General features: G+C 41.1%; 1 protein-coding gene across 1 annotated transcript in view; it reads right to left on the reverse strand.

Annotated features, from left to right (window-relative positions):
• The window catches only part of LOC139943833 (serine/threonine-protein kinase SMG1-like), an 85,485-nt gene that overhangs the window by 64,080 nt on the left and 4,614 nt on the right, over positions 1 to 16,791 (reverse strand). Inside the window, exons 4-19 of the mRNA XM_071940665.1 lie at positions 15,790 to 15,867; positions 14,536 to 14,617; positions 13,250 to 13,346; positions 11,764 to 11,840; positions 11,183 to 11,255; positions 9,908 to 10,005; positions 7,912 to 8,024; positions 7,352 to 7,436; positions 6,661 to 6,906; positions 6,137 to 6,238; positions 4,867 to 4,943; positions 4,234 to 4,426; positions 3,772 to 3,902; positions 2,529 to 2,672; positions 1,421 to 1,536; positions 723 to 816 (exon numbers count right to left, since the gene is read on the reverse strand). Of these exons, the coding sequence (XP_071796766.1) occupies positions 723 to 816; positions 1,421 to 1,536; positions 2,529 to 2,672; positions 3,772 to 3,902; positions 4,234 to 4,426; positions 4,867 to 4,943; positions 6,137 to 6,238; positions 6,661 to 6,906; positions 7,352 to 7,436; positions 7,912 to 8,024; positions 9,908 to 10,005; positions 11,183 to 11,255; positions 11,764 to 11,840; positions 13,250 to 13,346; positions 14,536 to 14,617; positions 15,790 to 15,867 (1,806 nt within the window). The remainder of the gene's footprint in view (positions 1 to 722; positions 817 to 1,420; positions 1,537 to 2,528; positions 2,673 to 3,771; positions 3,903 to 4,233; positions 4,427 to 4,866; positions 4,944 to 6,136; positions 6,239 to 6,660; positions 6,907 to 7,351; positions 7,437 to 7,911; positions 8,025 to 9,907; positions 10,006 to 11,182; positions 11,256 to 11,763; positions 11,841 to 13,249; positions 13,347 to 14,535; positions 14,618 to 15,789; positions 15,868 to 16,791) is intronic.

Below are 16,791 nucleotides of genomic sequence, written 5' to 3' on the forward strand. Positions count from 1 at the left end.
TACCCGTGAAATACGCTTGACGTAAGCGCGGAGTTCCCTGCTTCCGTAAGCTGTTGCAAGTTATTGTATTGTATTCTTGTAGGTGCCTTGGACACTCTATGCTATTATTATTTCTATTACTATTACCTTTCAAATCACCAATCAACATTGTTCATGTTGTAAACTAAAACCAATTAATTTTCTATTATAAAGGGTCCAGGCTCTGTATGAAGCCCGGTTCATACTTTCTGCGAATGCGAATGCGAAGTGAATTTGACGTGAATTTGACGTCACAACCCTCCTTTCGCAGCGATATTCGCAAGTGAGTTGAGATGAACTCAACTCAGTGCGAATTTCGTTGTGAATTTGTGACGTCAACATTCGTATCGCATTTGCATTCACAGGCAGTATGAACCGGGCTTAAAGGCCCGGTCACACAGGCCCTGATAACGAGAACGTTAACGAGAACGATAAAAATGCACGCCCTCGATTGGTTGAAATGCTCCATGCAGAATACGCCCACGCTCATTCAACCAATCGAGGGCGTGCATTTTTATTGTTCTCGTTATTGTTCTCGTTATCGGGGCCTGTGTGACCGGGCCTTAAGTCTAGGTTTTTTGGTGCCGTCCTCTTATCACCCTTTGTTCCTTTTCCTTGTATGTTTTATTATTATTTATTGTGATATTTGGAAATAAAAAAGAAAAAACAAACAAACAAACAAACAAACAAACTATTAAACTTACCCTAGTAAAAAGTCCGTGCATGGCTCCCCGCAGGCGAGCACCAACTGAAGACACTGACATGCCCCCAAGCAGATGTTCAGTTCTTTACTGTGAGCTGCGGAAAAACAAATTACAGTTCATTGTCATGCCTTCTTTGTTCTGGATTGTTTTTGCAATCAGTTTCCAAACTTGTTGTTGAGTAGACATCTCACATTTAATTGATTAACTCAAAGAAATTGTGTGAACTTCAACAAGAGAGGGCACACTGTATTGCGAATCACTCATAATGTTTGAGCACACCACCCCGGTTCTTCAAGCATTACACTGGCTCCCTGTTGAGCAACGCATCATCTTCAAACTCCTTTGTACAACATACCGTTGTATGACAGAGACTTCATCCCCGTTGTACTTGCAGAGGATTCTCCTGCCGTATAAGCGAACTAAGGTCCAGTGATGCCAACTTGCTTGCCGTTCCACCTTCCAGGTTGAAAGCTTATGGGGATAGAAGTTTCTCGGTTGCAGCCCTCTCACCCTTAGATAACAACCTGACATTTCTTCATTCAAATCCAATCTCAAAACTTACCTCTTCAGTCAAGCCTACCATTAATTTTCCCATTGGATATATTAATAGCGCAGTCAATAGTTTTTTCTAGATACCAGCGCTTTATAAGATTTATCTTTATTATTATTGAGGGCTGGTGTTATTGTTGATGACTTACCTAGTGGGAGGAGTGCCTGGATAGCAAGATTGAATGGAGCAGTCACATATAAAATCTTGTAATCTCCTTGTTGAAGGTGCTGTAGGATGCTGTAAAACCACTGCAAGCACAGACGCCTGGGAGTCACAAAGTAAAGATCAGGAGTTTCTTAAAATAGGTGTTGGCACCTAATTGTTTCAGGGGTTGTGGGTCCAATCCTACCAAGCTAACCACTGATTTCACAATGACTAGAAGTAGTGTTGTTGTCTAGGTACTAAATCATAATTTCTTGGTATTAAAATTAATATCCTTCATCCCCGATGCAAATTTAACATCTATCATATCGTTTGCAGTACCCGCTGCTAAAAAGATAGGATTCCAACTGCCTCTAGCTACCGGCCAACCTCGGTAGTCTAGTTGGTAAGACACTGCTCTAGAATTGCAAGGGTCGTGAGGTCGAATCTCACGCTAGTAATATGCCTGTGATATTTTCTCACAGGACTCGAGAAAGTACTACAGATTATACAGTGCTAACACACATCGGCGTATGGGTAAAAACCAAAAATTACTATTCTTCATCCCGATGCAAATTTAACATCTACTATACACAATTTCTTGATTTGTGCAATTCCTAATCCTAGACGTAAAACCAAGGTTTGTATGAGAAAGATTAGCTGTAGCCAGCTTGGAGTTTATATCCCCTTGTGGGAGTTTGCCCAAACAAACTCTAGACTGTATATAGGATTTAAGGCAATGCATGTAAGATTTATTGGATGTTCGGGAGACTTCTCAGTTCTGAAAAGAACTGTCCTGCTTTTTAACTACTACCCGAGCGGAAGGTATAAAAAATTGGCTGGGACTTCTAATTTAGCCTGTAGGATCTTAAATAACTACACTACTGCGGAGTCAGTTCTTGAATTGGTCTCAAAGCTTTGACTAGCTTGCTCTAGTCATCGTCAGGAGACTGAAGAGATAAGAGAGAAGTGGGCTATATAAAGGGGTTCAGAGGATCCAGTGAAGAGTCAATCATCACTCTGATTGGTTCTCCATAATGGAGACATGTGGTTGGCAGGCTCAGGGCTATTGTGTGGGTTGCCCAAACAACTCCTGACTGATTGTTGATGTTTACCTGCTATCGTTTGACACGGCAGGGTGGGGCAGTACAGTGCCGAGTAGATTAAGAACTGTACGGAAGTAGCTACTGGTCTTGGAGGAACCCGAGCCGAGGTTGGTGGAGGCGAGACCGAAGCTGCTTGAGATGAAGTGGCCATTGCTATAAAAGAAGAGCATAGATACATGAATAGTCATTCTAACTCATATTTATTCATGATTCAGGCTGGACAATCTGCCATTGAGGTTGGTTGGGATGAGACAAAGCAGCAGAGCTTATCAGGTGCCAGACCTCTCAAAAGAGAGGTTTCACAAGCGTAGGGATACAGATACAGATACCAATACGTCGACACTTTGTGTGTTCACGCAACGGTTGTCCGCGATCATATTTTGCATACACATTAGCAACAGATACGGAAGCTCATACACGTCGCAGAAAAACGGATACTGTTTTGGAGACTTTTAGTTGTATTTTTGTCCCAGATCAAAAAACATTTCCCACAGAGTTGCTTTCACTTGTATTGTGCTTGATATAGATAGAAAATTGTTAGTTATTTGCAAGCAAAACGATGAGAAAATGCAGTGGATAAAACATGGGGTCTCTATCGATCATGTTTGTCAAAAAAAATCATGATAAATGCGAGCGCACTCAAGTGAAACATACCTATAGTTTGCGAAACAAAATCCAACATGCGGGTGACGTGAACGGATACAGTTATCATATCCGTACATGTATCTGTATCTCTATCCCACGCTTGCAAAACCTCTCTATTACTATTTTCTGTGCTTATAGGACCATTCATTGTAAACCACCCACATATACATAATACACAACACAGAGAATACAATTGTCATAAACAATAGTACAGTGTTCTTTTACAAGGAATAAAAAAACAACAAAGAAAATACATGGAACAATAAACAAAGACAAAATAAACTTAGGTCCAATAGATGACAACTTTTTATTTCATTTTTGGGCTGACACACAACCATCCATACCAATGCCCAAAAAGTGAAGCCCGGTTCATACTTCCTGCAAGTGCAAATGCCTCACAAGATTTGAAATCACAAATTATCACGAACAATTCAGAAGATTAAAAATGTTCTCAACTCTAGCGAAACATCCACACCAAGTACAGACCTCTGACGTCAAAAAAACGCTTAGCATTCGCATGAAGAATGAACCAGGCTTTTGGGAAACTGGAAAAAATTGAAAAATTGAATTTGACTAAGTTTTGATGAACTCAACATTAATACTTTACCTCTCACTATGAGCACACAGAGTATTGAGTAGTGAGTAATGAGTAGCTGGGAAACACTCAGCAATCAGCCAGTGAGTAGCACTCAGATGCTTGGTCAGAAGCTCAAAGAGACTTGGTGATAACGCCCACATCTACAGAAACAAGAAAGAGGTCTTCAGATAAGTACATGATTTCTCCTCCCTTGGAGGTAGACGTAAAGCCGTTGGTCATGTGTTTTGTGTAATGCTCGTAAAAGAACCCAGTGCACTAATCGTAAAGAGAAGGGGTTCGCCCTGGTGTTCCTGGTCTGATCGACAGCATATTGTGCCACAGCACCTTGTAAACGATTGCATGGTGCTATAAAGGAATAGGTCTCATACTTCAATACGTAGCTACCTGACCTTGCAGGAAATAATACTGAGTGCTTTGATATGCCTCTAGCGCTACATAAGAACTATGAGTATGAATGTTATTATTACATACCACAATAATAGAGCTCTTAGTACTGCCGATCTCAGACAGGGTGCTGAGATCAAACACCACCATGATCTCAGCCTCTTGTACCGTCAGATGACTGTCCTTCAGTGGGTTATCAGGTACAAGCTGGCATCGGGTCTCTGAGCCGGCGTAGGAGAGGAGGGTATCGTAGGCCAGTTCTAGATCGGCTAAGAGGAAGCTGCATGGCAAGAAGAATTTAAACAGATATTCATAAATACCCCAGACAGTTTCGCTTCTCCTATTGGTGGAGATCGCGTCATGTGGTGGTGTTTAAACGGTTGATAACGACCAGCTGGAGCTGTTTATAACTGGCTGGCTTCCACGTGTCGGGCGCGCGCCTATGCCAATATGATCACACGGAATGCGCAGTTCATTACTATTTAATAGCTATAGTAACAGCGTGTAATCTATTTCTAAGCGCGCGCGCGTAATCTTTTTCTAAGCGTGCGCATAATCTATTTTTAAGCGCCTTTTCGTTTTCTTAAAGTTAGCAGCGCTATGAAATGGAAATTACACAGTAAGCACACAATCAGCCGCTAAGCAGCTCTATGAAATTGGACTAAAAAAAAGAAAAAAAAGAAATGAAACAGAAATAGAAAACCTCAATTAAACATTTACCTGTATATTGCCTCTAGCATGGGCACATCTTTAATACACAGAAGCTTCTGGTATACTTTCAGCAATAAAGCCAGGACCTTAATAGCAAAAAGTTATAAAGAAAATATCATTAAAGGGGAAGGTATACATTTGGTAATCACTCTTAAAATTAATAATGCCAATAAAAGCTTACTTGGACAGGCGTACAGCAGTTCTTGATAGTAAAAAGCATTTCAAGAACCATTTCACCTCTAAGGAATGTAGTTATGGAAAAATATATATCATTTTTTAAGACACAAAATTGTTAAAGAGAAGGTACACATTTGGTAGTCGCAAAGACCAGTCTTCTCACTTGATGTATCCCAACATAAGCATAATATAACAAACCTGTGAAAACTTGGGCTCAATAGATCATCAAAGTTGAGAGAAAATGATGAGAGAAACAATACCCTTGTTGGACGAATTTGTGTGCTTTCAGATAGGAATAAAAGACTTCTAGCCAGGAGTCTATTATTATTTTAGTGAGAAATTACCTCGTTCTCAAAAACTACGTTACTTCAGAGGGAGTCATTTCCCACAATGTTTTATACTATCAACAGCTCTCCAATGCTTGTTACCAAGTCAGTTTTTAAGTTAATGTTTGTTATGAGTAGTTACCAAACGTGTACCTTCCCTTTAAGTCGAGTTACCACTCAATTATTCCCATTTATAAATGCCCTAATTGTTAGAAACGCTGTACATGTACATTGTACATCTGTAAGGTATTCAAACTCAAAAAAATCCGGACAAATCCCATGCCTACAAAAAATTTAATGGGAAAAAAAACCCAGATGACTGTCAGGGACAGGCCTTGAACTCCACTTTTGAAGGGGCAGAGCAATTATGCTTTGGTAAAGGGCACTTCCATGAGGAAAATTTGTATAGAACTTTCTTTTGCAACGTTACAGCCCGAGATTTTGCCAACCCAGATTGGAAAACTATAGTGCAAATCAAGAATAGATCGCTATTTTTGGTAACAATGTAACCAAATTTGTTGATTTTGTTTAAACAAAGCAACTTATCATGAGAGGTATTTTATTTAATTGAAAATTTGCAGAAAATGTTGAATTTTGGTGAAACATCTGTTTTTACGTTCAAGTATTTTACTAACACTCGGTCAACCATGCCAACCAAGGCGGTTTCTTTATCAACAAAAAAAAGGTCTATTGAAATCTTGCACAGGACACCACGGCAAGTGCTGTGGTTGCCATGGGTTAGATCGAGGCCTGCTGGGCTATAGGTTAATGCCTACCTCTTTATTGTTATGGAAGCGTAGCTTCTTGAACTTTGATTCTGGGCCGTAGAGCATCTCAACTAGGTCGGGGGGTAAACCGGTGCTTTGATGCTTCAGTACCTGAAAGGGTGTGCACAACATTGGTAAGATTAAGAACATAAATGTATACAGATTTGCACAATTTCCATGGCATAAATACAGTAATTTAAAGACACTGGACACTATTGGTAATTGTCAAAGACCAGTCTTCTCACTTGGTGTATCTCAACATACATGACATATGCATAAAATGACAAACCTGTGAAAATTTGAGCTCAATTGGTCATCGAAGTTGCGAGATAACTATGAAAGAAAAAAACCCTTGTAACACGAAGTTGTGTGCTTTCAGATGCTTGATTTCGAAACCTCAAAATCTAATTCAGAGGTCTCGAAAATCAAGTTTGTGGAAAATTACTTCTTTCTCGAAAACTATGTTACTTTAGAGGGAGCCGTTTCTCACAATGTTTCACAGCTGGGGATTCAAACCCACATCTTAAACTCACCCTGTACATTAATCCAAGTGGTGACAGGATCTTAGAGGTCCGGGGGAGCACCGCCTCTAGGGTCTCCTCAACCTGCATCAGGGCAAAGCTGAAGACTTCTTGACGACATTGGACTAAAGAGGATCTCATACCATCACAGAGGATGGAGAGGCACTCATTGCCTGCCGTGACGATAACGTCATCGGTACCGTCTCCTTGGCTCTCACTCCGGACTGTTTCCACGCATTGGATGATTCCTTTGAAGACCTGTAGGTATTGAGGAAAGATTACCATTGTAATGTAAAATTACTACAAATATATTGGGTTCTTTTATACAGTTATACTGGGAAAAAAACCCAAATCAAATCTGTGGGGCATTCTGGATGTAAATTTTGACAGAATCAACTCATCTAAACATGAATCTTAGTGTTTTGTGAAATCGCATAATAAGGTCTATTCTTTAGAGAATTGTAGAGATGTTCTTCTGTACAAGAAGAAAAGAGTGTGTTAAAGTATGGGAACACCTCGGGAATGGGGCACCCTCTGCCACATATGGGGTATGGTATACAGACTCTCTATAACATTACAAAATCAAAACCTAAAGGCTTGGTCATAACAAGGGTCTACTCTTTTCTTGGCAGTAGTTTTTGAAAAAATCTGAAGGCAAGGCAGACTGGTGACAGACCCTGCCAAATCGCAGGCTTGAGTTTACCTCTGACATGTAGTCGATCGTGATGGGAGACCCTGGTCGGGGGCTGAATCCAGCTCCCAGACACTTGACTACTGTGGTGAACACACTATCAAAACAGAACAAAGATTTATATATCAAATATGGTTAACTTCACTGGAACAATCAATTAAAATTGCTGTTGGTTTTTAGTAATTGTATTTATCCTTTAACCTGAAATATCAGAGCTTGAGTCCGATGTTAAAAAGCGCTACAATAATTGTAAATCTTTAAGCTCTTCAAATCCTGCAATCAAGAAAAATCATAATTAATCACAGGCCTACAATTAATTTGAGTGGAAAACAAAACCACCATGGCCCTGCATACCGTCAAATTCTGCGCTTATAGTCACCATTCTCCACTTATTGTGCAAGCTCCAAATTTCTGCGCTAGCTGTGTAAGCGAAGAATGCATGTTATATGACAGCTGATCACTGTACTTGCTGTTCTTAAAATGTCATTTTTCAAATTCGGCTGTTTTGCCAAGGAATGGCAAATGGAAAATTCCTTTTCGGTTCCCGGCTCAAATCTTCATGAGGAACTTACTTGAGGAGAGCCAGGATCTTACTCCGACAGATCTCTGGAGTCTGCTGTTCATCCTCGTCCCCTCTACCACCATCTCCTGAACCAGTAGCGCCATGGCAACAGTTGCTTAGATCCTGACAGACCAAAATAAGAAAGGGAAAAGGACTTGGTAGAAGTCTATTCATGCACTGTGATGGGGTGTGTTTTCGCAGTCCTAACCAATAATCTTTTTGGTCGACTTGGCCACTGGTTAATCACTACTCAGTGACCGTAACAGTTACTGGTTACAGCTGTGAAAACACACCCTCGGTGTGAAGAGAATAATATTGTGTTTGTGCAACAGCGTTTTATCTTCTAAAATAAGATTATGGCTTTTGATTGGTTCAGAGCCTGTCACATGATATGTCTTATTTTAACAAACTATACCCATAGTCACCAATGAACCAATGGCAACTAGTGTGCTATTCCCCTTAGCAACGGTAGCTCCTTGGTGCCGAGAAGTCTAAGGGCCTTGTCACAAGAGGCACTTTTGCAGGTAACTTGGAGGCAACCAACTGCAGTGCATGCTAAAGGACCACTTTAAAGGAACACGTTGCCTTGGATCGGACGAGTTGGTCAAAACAAAAGCGTTCGTAACCGTTTTTTATAAAATGCATATGGTTGGAAAGATGTTTTAAAAGTAGAATACAATGATCCACACAAGTTTGCCTCGAAATTGCGTGATTTTCCTTCTACTGTGCGAACTAACATCGTCGGCCATTTATGGGAGTCAAAATTTTGACCCCCATAAATGGCCGACGTGTTAGTCGACAAGGTAAAAGGAAAACCACGCAATTTCGAGGCATGTTTTTGTGGATCATTGTATTCTACTTTTACAACATCTTTCTACCCATATGCATTTTATAAAAAACGGTTACAAACGCTTTTCAAAGACCAACTCGACCGATCTAAGGCAACGTGTTCCTTTAATAGCACATGAGTAATTTTTATAACATTGTCTTATGATCAACAAGAAAATTTGTGAACCTTGAAATGTGAATTTGCTTTTCTTCCTTGAGATTGCCTGTGACTGGTTGCCAGTAAATTGCTTCGTGTGACATGGTCTTAAAGGAACACGTTGCCTTGGATCGGACGAGTTGGTCTATAAAAAACATGTGTAACCGTTTTTTATAAAATGCGTATAGTTGGAAAGATGTTTTAAAAGTAGAATACAATGATCCACACAAGTTTGCCTCGAAAATCGCGTGGTTGAGGAGGTAAAAAATCGCGTGGACGATGAGGTAAAAGGACAACCGTGCAATTTCGAGGCATGTTTGTGTGGGTCATTGTATTCTACTTTTACAAGATCTTTCTACCCATATGCATTTGATAACAAACGGTTACATACGCTTTTCGAAGACCAACTCGACCGATCCAAGGCAACGTGTTCCTTTAAGGTAGTGTATTGGATGGGGTGTCATAATACAAGTACAGTCTGTTTTTACTCATGCTACACATGTAGGGTTAAAACTACAATTCCCTCAGTGTTCCCGGACTGTTTTTTTTTCCTGAGGCTTCAGCCTCTGGAAATAGAAGAGAGTTTTAACCCTAGCACTCAATAGCAGTCAATGTTTGCACGCGAACGGATACGCATACGCATACATTTAGCTATCCGTAACCTATTTACATGTAGCAAGCAGGACATCAGTGTCGTCTGCACGTATAGCGGATAGCGAGTAGCACATGACGTCATAATGATGACGTATCCGTTGCACTAACCGTACCCGTTTGCATGCGAAACCTCCCTATTACTATAACCTGTACATATATTTATGAAAGAGAGCCAAATTTGGTCTCACGTGCTGTTTACCAATCGCGCATTCCAGTATTTACTCACAGGGTTGATTTGCATGGACAAGTTGATATTGGCTCCCATCAGATTGGAAGGTTTGGGAGCTTATATCAACTGTCCACACTACACCATGTTTTATTTGTACACTATGGTGCTACAGAAAACCAATACATTTACAAATTTTACCTCTGAATACGCCTCCATATCTTCCAAGAACTGACCAAGAAGCGTGATGGAGAAATTGAAATCTGACAGCCAGTATACATGGAAACTGATCAGAGAATCTGATGAGAAATAACAGTGTCATGTAAATTTGTCACGAGTGGCCGATACACCAATTGAAACTCAGACATGTGGAAATAGCAAATGTAATAATAATACCAATTGTGGCTTCTTATATAGCCCACATATCCGTCACTCAGTGACGTTCCTGGCGCTGTAACATACAGTATTTCCTGCAAGATGTGGGACTACAATTGAATTATAAGACTTAATTCTGATAGCACCATGTAATGTGCTGTGGAGCAATTTGCTGCCGATCGGACCAGGAACACCGGGGCGAACCCCTTCTCTTTTTCCATAGGTGAACTGGGTTCTTTTGCGTTACACAACACACAGGACTAACGGCTTAATGTCCCATCCGAAGGACGAAGCAATGGTTAAGTGTCTTGCTTAAGGGCACAAGTGTCACGGTTGGGGATTCGAACCCACATTCTGCTGATCAGAAACACCAGAATTTGGATTCGGTGCTCTTAACTGCTCAACCACGACACTTCCACAGTGGCACCCTGCACTAATGACGACACTTTTGTTGAGATACCCAGCTGTCAAACAAACATGCCACACCGCCTACGCAATCACTGCGTCATCAACATGCCAAACTGCACCCTTAAAATATTACTTATTCAGGTGCTGTAGTTTTTGAGAAATGTGTAAAACAATGTCATGAAAAAAAAAAAAAATTGGAGGTTGAACAAAGAATTGACTTGAGTGAGATTTAAACCAACGACCTCTGGATTAACGTGCCGGCGCTCTACCAACTGAGCTATCTAGCCCTATATTGGCGGTGTCCCTATTTTGTCAATATCTTTGTTCGAGGGTGCCAGTCAGAAGCCATACAACTATTAACTGCCGTGTAGCCAGGGATCACACCCAAATTACGATACAACCTGGGAAGTGGCAACCAGGGGATCACCTTCAGGGGATGCGACTTTCATAACTGGTTAATAGGTTTTTACATGCTAAAATAATTTTCGTCTCACTGAGACAAAAATTATTTTGTGACTTGTTTTAATCATTTCTCAAAAACTACACTACCTCAGTAAGTAATATTTTATGGGAAGCTTTCTACTATCATTATCTTCAAACCATGTAAGTTAACGCAAATCTGTTAACATTGTGTTCTGTGTTAGAAAAAGGTACATAGACCCTTTAAGGGTGAGTCCTAGATAGGGAACTTACCTGCACAGTACTTGATGAGTGAGGGTTTCTGTGACGTGTCGATGTGCCATCCAACCAGAATGTCAACAGTGTCCTAAAGTTAGAAATGAATAGAAACTTTTCATTAAATGACTCATAGGTTGATTTGTTCTTAAAGAACTGTCTTTCTTTATTCTACTACTGCGCAGTAGATTTATCAGATGTTTGGGGACTTCTCAGTTCTGAAAAGAACTGTCCTGCTTTTTAACTACTACCCGAGCAAAAGGTACAGAAAATTGGCTGGGACTATTACTTTAGCTTTATGATCGCACTACTGCGGAGTCAGTTCTTGAATTGGTCTCAACGCTTCAACTAGCTTGCTCTAGTCATTGTCAGGAGACTGAAGAGATAAGAGGGCTTATTTATAGGGGTTCAGAGGACCCAATGTAGACAGTTCTCTCAGAACAAACTCTACCTGGCAAGTACATGCACACAAGGTGTTACCGCAAACCAAATGAATTGTTATGATTGTGAACAAGTCAGGTGAATATAGTGCATGGCCTTGGTGGTCACTCAAGTTACTTGCAGAAATATTTTCAAAACAAAATGTAAACTTGGCTCACCTTGAAGTGGTCATTGAATGCAGAGGGATAAAACTGGCAAATGTAGTGAATGGCATTCACTGAGGAAATCAACAATTCTGTAAAAAAAAAAAGAAAGTTAGACAAAACTGTTATTTTGTTTGATTTTTATTTGTCTCGAGACAAGGTTGTCAGGTTGGCATAGTGGTATCTTTCCTTGTCTTCCACCTCTAGGACCCCAGTTCAAATCCCACAGGGGCCACTATGTGGATTGGTTTTTCAGTCCCTATCTGACTGTATGGGTTTTCACAGGAATATTTCTCTGGGGTTTTCCCCTGAAATCTGAAACGCAAACTGAAAAGTTTTGATGTATACGAGGGGTAAGGCCAAGTCACACTGCAGCGATAACGAAAACAATAATGATCACGACGCAAAGAGAATGCATACTATTGGTTGAAATGCTCCATGCAGAATCACCCACGTGACGCTCATTCAACCAATTCGAGGGCGTGCATTGTTTACATTATCATTGTCAGTCTCGTTATCGAGGTATGTGTGACCGGGCCTTTACATTAACCCCTTAACGCCGGTATTATCAGGCCTCAATGCCCGGCTTACACGCATGACTGCATAGCAGCCTTTGTTTGCCTACAGCTGTACCGGCCACAGACTGCATTCCACGGCTGACCACATACAGCATTCCGGACCCAAATTAGCAGGCATAGTCGCCTTCCGTCTTCAAGGGGTTAAGTAGATTTTTAGTATAATATTTTTTTGAATATTTATATGAGGCTACTACATTGCATTGGAAGTTCAACCACAGAGTGCTCAGCAGGGTGTATGACAAAGGGCATGTCTTTATTGCATCCAAACTGTGCGTCTTTCAGCGAGTAATACCATGTCTCTAAAAGTATTTCAACAAAATATGACACCAGAGAATTGTTATCCGACTACAAGTCCACGGGTCGATTTCACAAAGAGTTGGGACTTGTTCTAACTTAGGACTAGTCCTAGGAGATATTAAAAACCTATGGCTAGTCCTAAGAAACTCGTCCTAACTCGAGATGTGACTAGTCTTAACTCTTTGTGAAATCCACCCCTGGATTAATTTTGACAAGACCCCGAAGGTAGCAGAGCAAAAACAAGGTGAATGATTGTGATCGGTCAGACAATAGGACGTTTAAACAAAATAAATAACACCCGGTTCAGACAGGCGCTCCAGAGTTGCGCTGAACCAAATTCTGAATTAAGTGCATAAAAAGTTTGACGTCTGAAACAGTTACGAGCGGCTGGACGCGCTAGAAGTCGAAAGATCAATTGTTGCAGTCGTTAGGAACAACTCTGGAGCGCCTTGGTTTCAGACGTCAAACTTTTCAAGAGCCGAGCCAATGTAAATGTTTTGTTAAGTTTGCCTGTCTGAAACAAAAAGTTATTTGGGTCGACCTAGAGCCGCTCTTAATCTATTTGGTTCGGCGCGACTCTGGCGCGCCTGTCTGAACTGAGTGTAGGAAAGTAACTTTAATCATACCTGGGGAGTCAGCATTTTCCAACGTTGTCTGTATGTTGGTCATGATGAATGCAATCAAATTCTTACACTGTTTTTTTTCATTGTCTCGCTTCAAAGTCTACAACAAAAACCAAATACTCTTGTTGAAGGTAGGGTCACACTTTGGCAACGACTCACAAAAAGAAATTGTTGGGCCTATAATTTTTATCCGAAAGCCTACAAAGTCTCTTACTTAATACACCTCAAAATTAGCAAATAATTTTGAAAGGAAATCTATTTGGTTTTAAGCACAATAATGATGAATTCAATCTAATTAGGACACTGTTGTTTTCAATATATTGCTCCAAAGTAAATTTAACTCAAATTCCAATTCTAAAGTAAATATATTTGTAGAGCTCAAGTTCAACAAAATTACCAATGCTGAAGGGAGATTATGTTGGATGAGTGCTTTTTCCATACCTTTACCTCAGACATGAGCCTTGCATGTGGATTCAGTTTTCATTCCCCACCTGGGCCCAATTTCATGGCTCTGCTTACCGTAAGCACCGAATTGGCGCTTACGGAAGCAGAAAATTCTGTGCTTACGGCAAGCGTATTTCACGGGTTAGCGGCGAATTTGGGTTTCTGCGCGTGCGTACTTCTGCATTCTCTGCTTACAAGGCTAGCGCAGAAATTTGGCGCTTGCACGTAAGCGGGGAATCGCAATCGTAAGCGCAGAATTCGGCGGTAAGCAGAGCCATGAAATTGGGCCCTGATCGCTTTGGTTTTCCCCATTGGGGTTTTCCTCCCACATCTAAAACTGAGCATTTCTTCTTGTTTCTTATTCATCCTGTTATTCGCTAACTATGCTGTATGATGTATTATAAAATAAGCTAGATTTCATTCCTTGCCCAAAGTTTCACCTGATGGATCTTAGGGTGCGTTCGATTAGCTTCCCTGGGTCGACCCCGGTCTGCCCTTGGTACAATCGAATAGCTTTGACGTCATTCCAGGGGCTCACCCGGGTCAGCCCCAAGTGCCCTGCTTGTGGAGTGGGTCACTTGGGGGCTGGCCCCAGGTGCATGATGCACCACGAGAGGGTGAGTGATCGTTCAATTAGCTCTTGTCAGGGGCTCATCCCAGTGAGCACCGCGGGGTCGACCCAGACAAGCTAATCAAATGCACCCTTAGTTTATTGCTCATGCAAACCGGACTGAGTAACCCAAAGGTAGCAGTTGTTGCCTTACAAAAACAGAATGGTTAACAGAACAAATACAGAGCCAAGTGGAACAAATTAAAAACTGGTTCAAAGTAATAACCAAATGTACCTGTACTACAGCCAGTAAAAGAAGGGACTTGGCATCATCTGTTGAGGCAGCTTGCACCTTGTTAAAGACCCACTGGAAAAATCTACAATGAAAAACAAAATACATACATTTAAAGGCAGTGGACACTATTGGTAATTACTCATAATAATTATTAGCGCTGCTCCAAAATGCAGGTTAAAGGCAAGCTGCGTACACAGCATGCAGAGCCTAAGCCTGAGCCAGAGCCTAAGCCTGAGCCGGAGCCTAAGCCTGAGCCGGAGCCTGAGCCGGAGCCTAAGCCTGAGCCAGAGCCTGAGCCGGAGCCCAAGCCGAGGTTTGAGAAAGGCCCTTAGGCTGAATCTGACGTAGCGGCTACAGCTACAGCTACGCCTGTTGCTAAAAGACGTCATATGCTTCAATGCATGATGACACTGTCACCATGGTGACCATGGTGACCCAGCCATACATGTAGCTGTATCCGTTGCCGCTATTTCAGATACGGCCTAGTCTTAGTTTTGCTCACATGTAACTGTACAATTAAAATCTATTAAATCATGTATTAATTTTGGTTTTTACCCGTACACCGACGTGTGTAATAGCACTGTATACTAAGTACTTTCCCCGAGTCCTGTGAAAAAATATCACAGGCATGTTACCCGGGTGGGATTCGATCCAACAACCTTTGCAATTCTAGAGAAGTGTCTTACCAACTAGAATACTGAGATTGCCCGGTAGCTACATAGAAGCAGTTCAAATCGCATTAAATCGTTGCAGTACCAGCTGCTAAAACATAGGATTTGAACTGCCTCTAGCTACCGGGCAACCTCGGTAGTCTAGTTGGTAAGACACTGCTCTAGAATTGCAAGGGTCGTGAGGTCGAATCCCACCCGAGTAATATGCCTGTGATTTTTTTTCACAGAACTCGGGTTAGTACTGAGTATACAGTGCTAACACACTTTAGTGTATATAGACCTCTTCCAATACGAGCAGCATACTCCTGTGTCATTTTGGGTGTCAAAATCATATACAAAAATGCACAAAAGAGAGTTGACCCCAAATTTACGCGTTTTGTTCAGAGGAGCTTTATGTATTGTGTAAGAAATCAATAGCTTCCCCGTGCAGAAAGCGAAACGCTACAGGTACGCTGAGGTCACACACACGTTTTTTGCACAGAGAACAGCTTTTGTCTAACATGTCTAATGATCTGCCTCCTTTTTGAGAGTGTGATGTCATATGCAATGGGTTTAAAACCAAAATAAACATAAAGATACTTACTTTCTGAGATCCAGACCCATTTGAGTTCCCACTGCTGCAATGCAGAATACTGCCTCCACCCGGACGTCACTACTAACCCTACAGCATAGATAATGTACAAACAAAATGGTATTCACACATGAGAAACAGCACCATGATTATTTGCTAAAAGGCATCTCCATAAGAGATTTTTTGTTTTTTTAAGTCTCTAATTGTTTTCCTAATGTTTTTAAATCCTCCATTTTCTGTTATTGTTGCTGTGTGTTTTTGATGTTAAAGCCTGAACGGATAAATAAATAAATAAATAATTAAATAAATAAATAAAGGTCTATGCCTTTCAAGAGTCCTTTGGACATTTTGACATTTCAAAGAATAAATCCAGTATCCACTAGTTTTTTAGACAATAACATTGCGAGTACCCGGTCTTCACTGCGCGGTAATAACCTTGGTTGGTAGCTGGCGGCTATTAATAGACCTCGCTGAAATTAACAGTGGCCAGCCACCAACCAAGGTCATTACCGTAGTGTAGACAGGGTCATCACACTGTTAATAAAAAAGCAGTGAAGTCATCAGAATTTGTGCCTTAGATTTCGCTAACATTTTTTCACTTTTCATTATTTCATGTTCAAGGGCCATTCTTCAATTGTTGCATGGGACCTAAACTCTGACACATAATTCTTGCACACTTTCAAGAAGTCAGACTGCGTGCTTTGAAGATTAATAGGGAGGTTTCGCATGCGAACAGATACTGTTAGTGCGACGGATACGTCATCATTATGACGTCATGTGCTACTCGCTATCCGCTACACGTACAGACGACACTGATGTCCTGCTTGCTACATGTAAATAGGTTACGGATAGCTAAATGTATGCGTTTGCGTATCCGTTCGCGTGAGAAACCTCCCTATAAATACCATAAGTTTTTACAGGGGAAGTGAAGCAAATGAAATGTCTCTTGCCCACTGAGGTGTCAAGAGTTGCGCCCAATTTAATTTGTACTAACAGCTGGCATATGACTCAACC

This window comes from Asterias amurensis, chromosome 11, assembly GCF_032118995.1.
Source record: "Asterias amurensis chromosome 11, ASM3211899v1".
Lineage (NCBI taxonomy): Eukaryota > Metazoa > Echinodermata > Asteroidea > Forcipulatida > Asteriidae > Asterias > Asterias amurensis.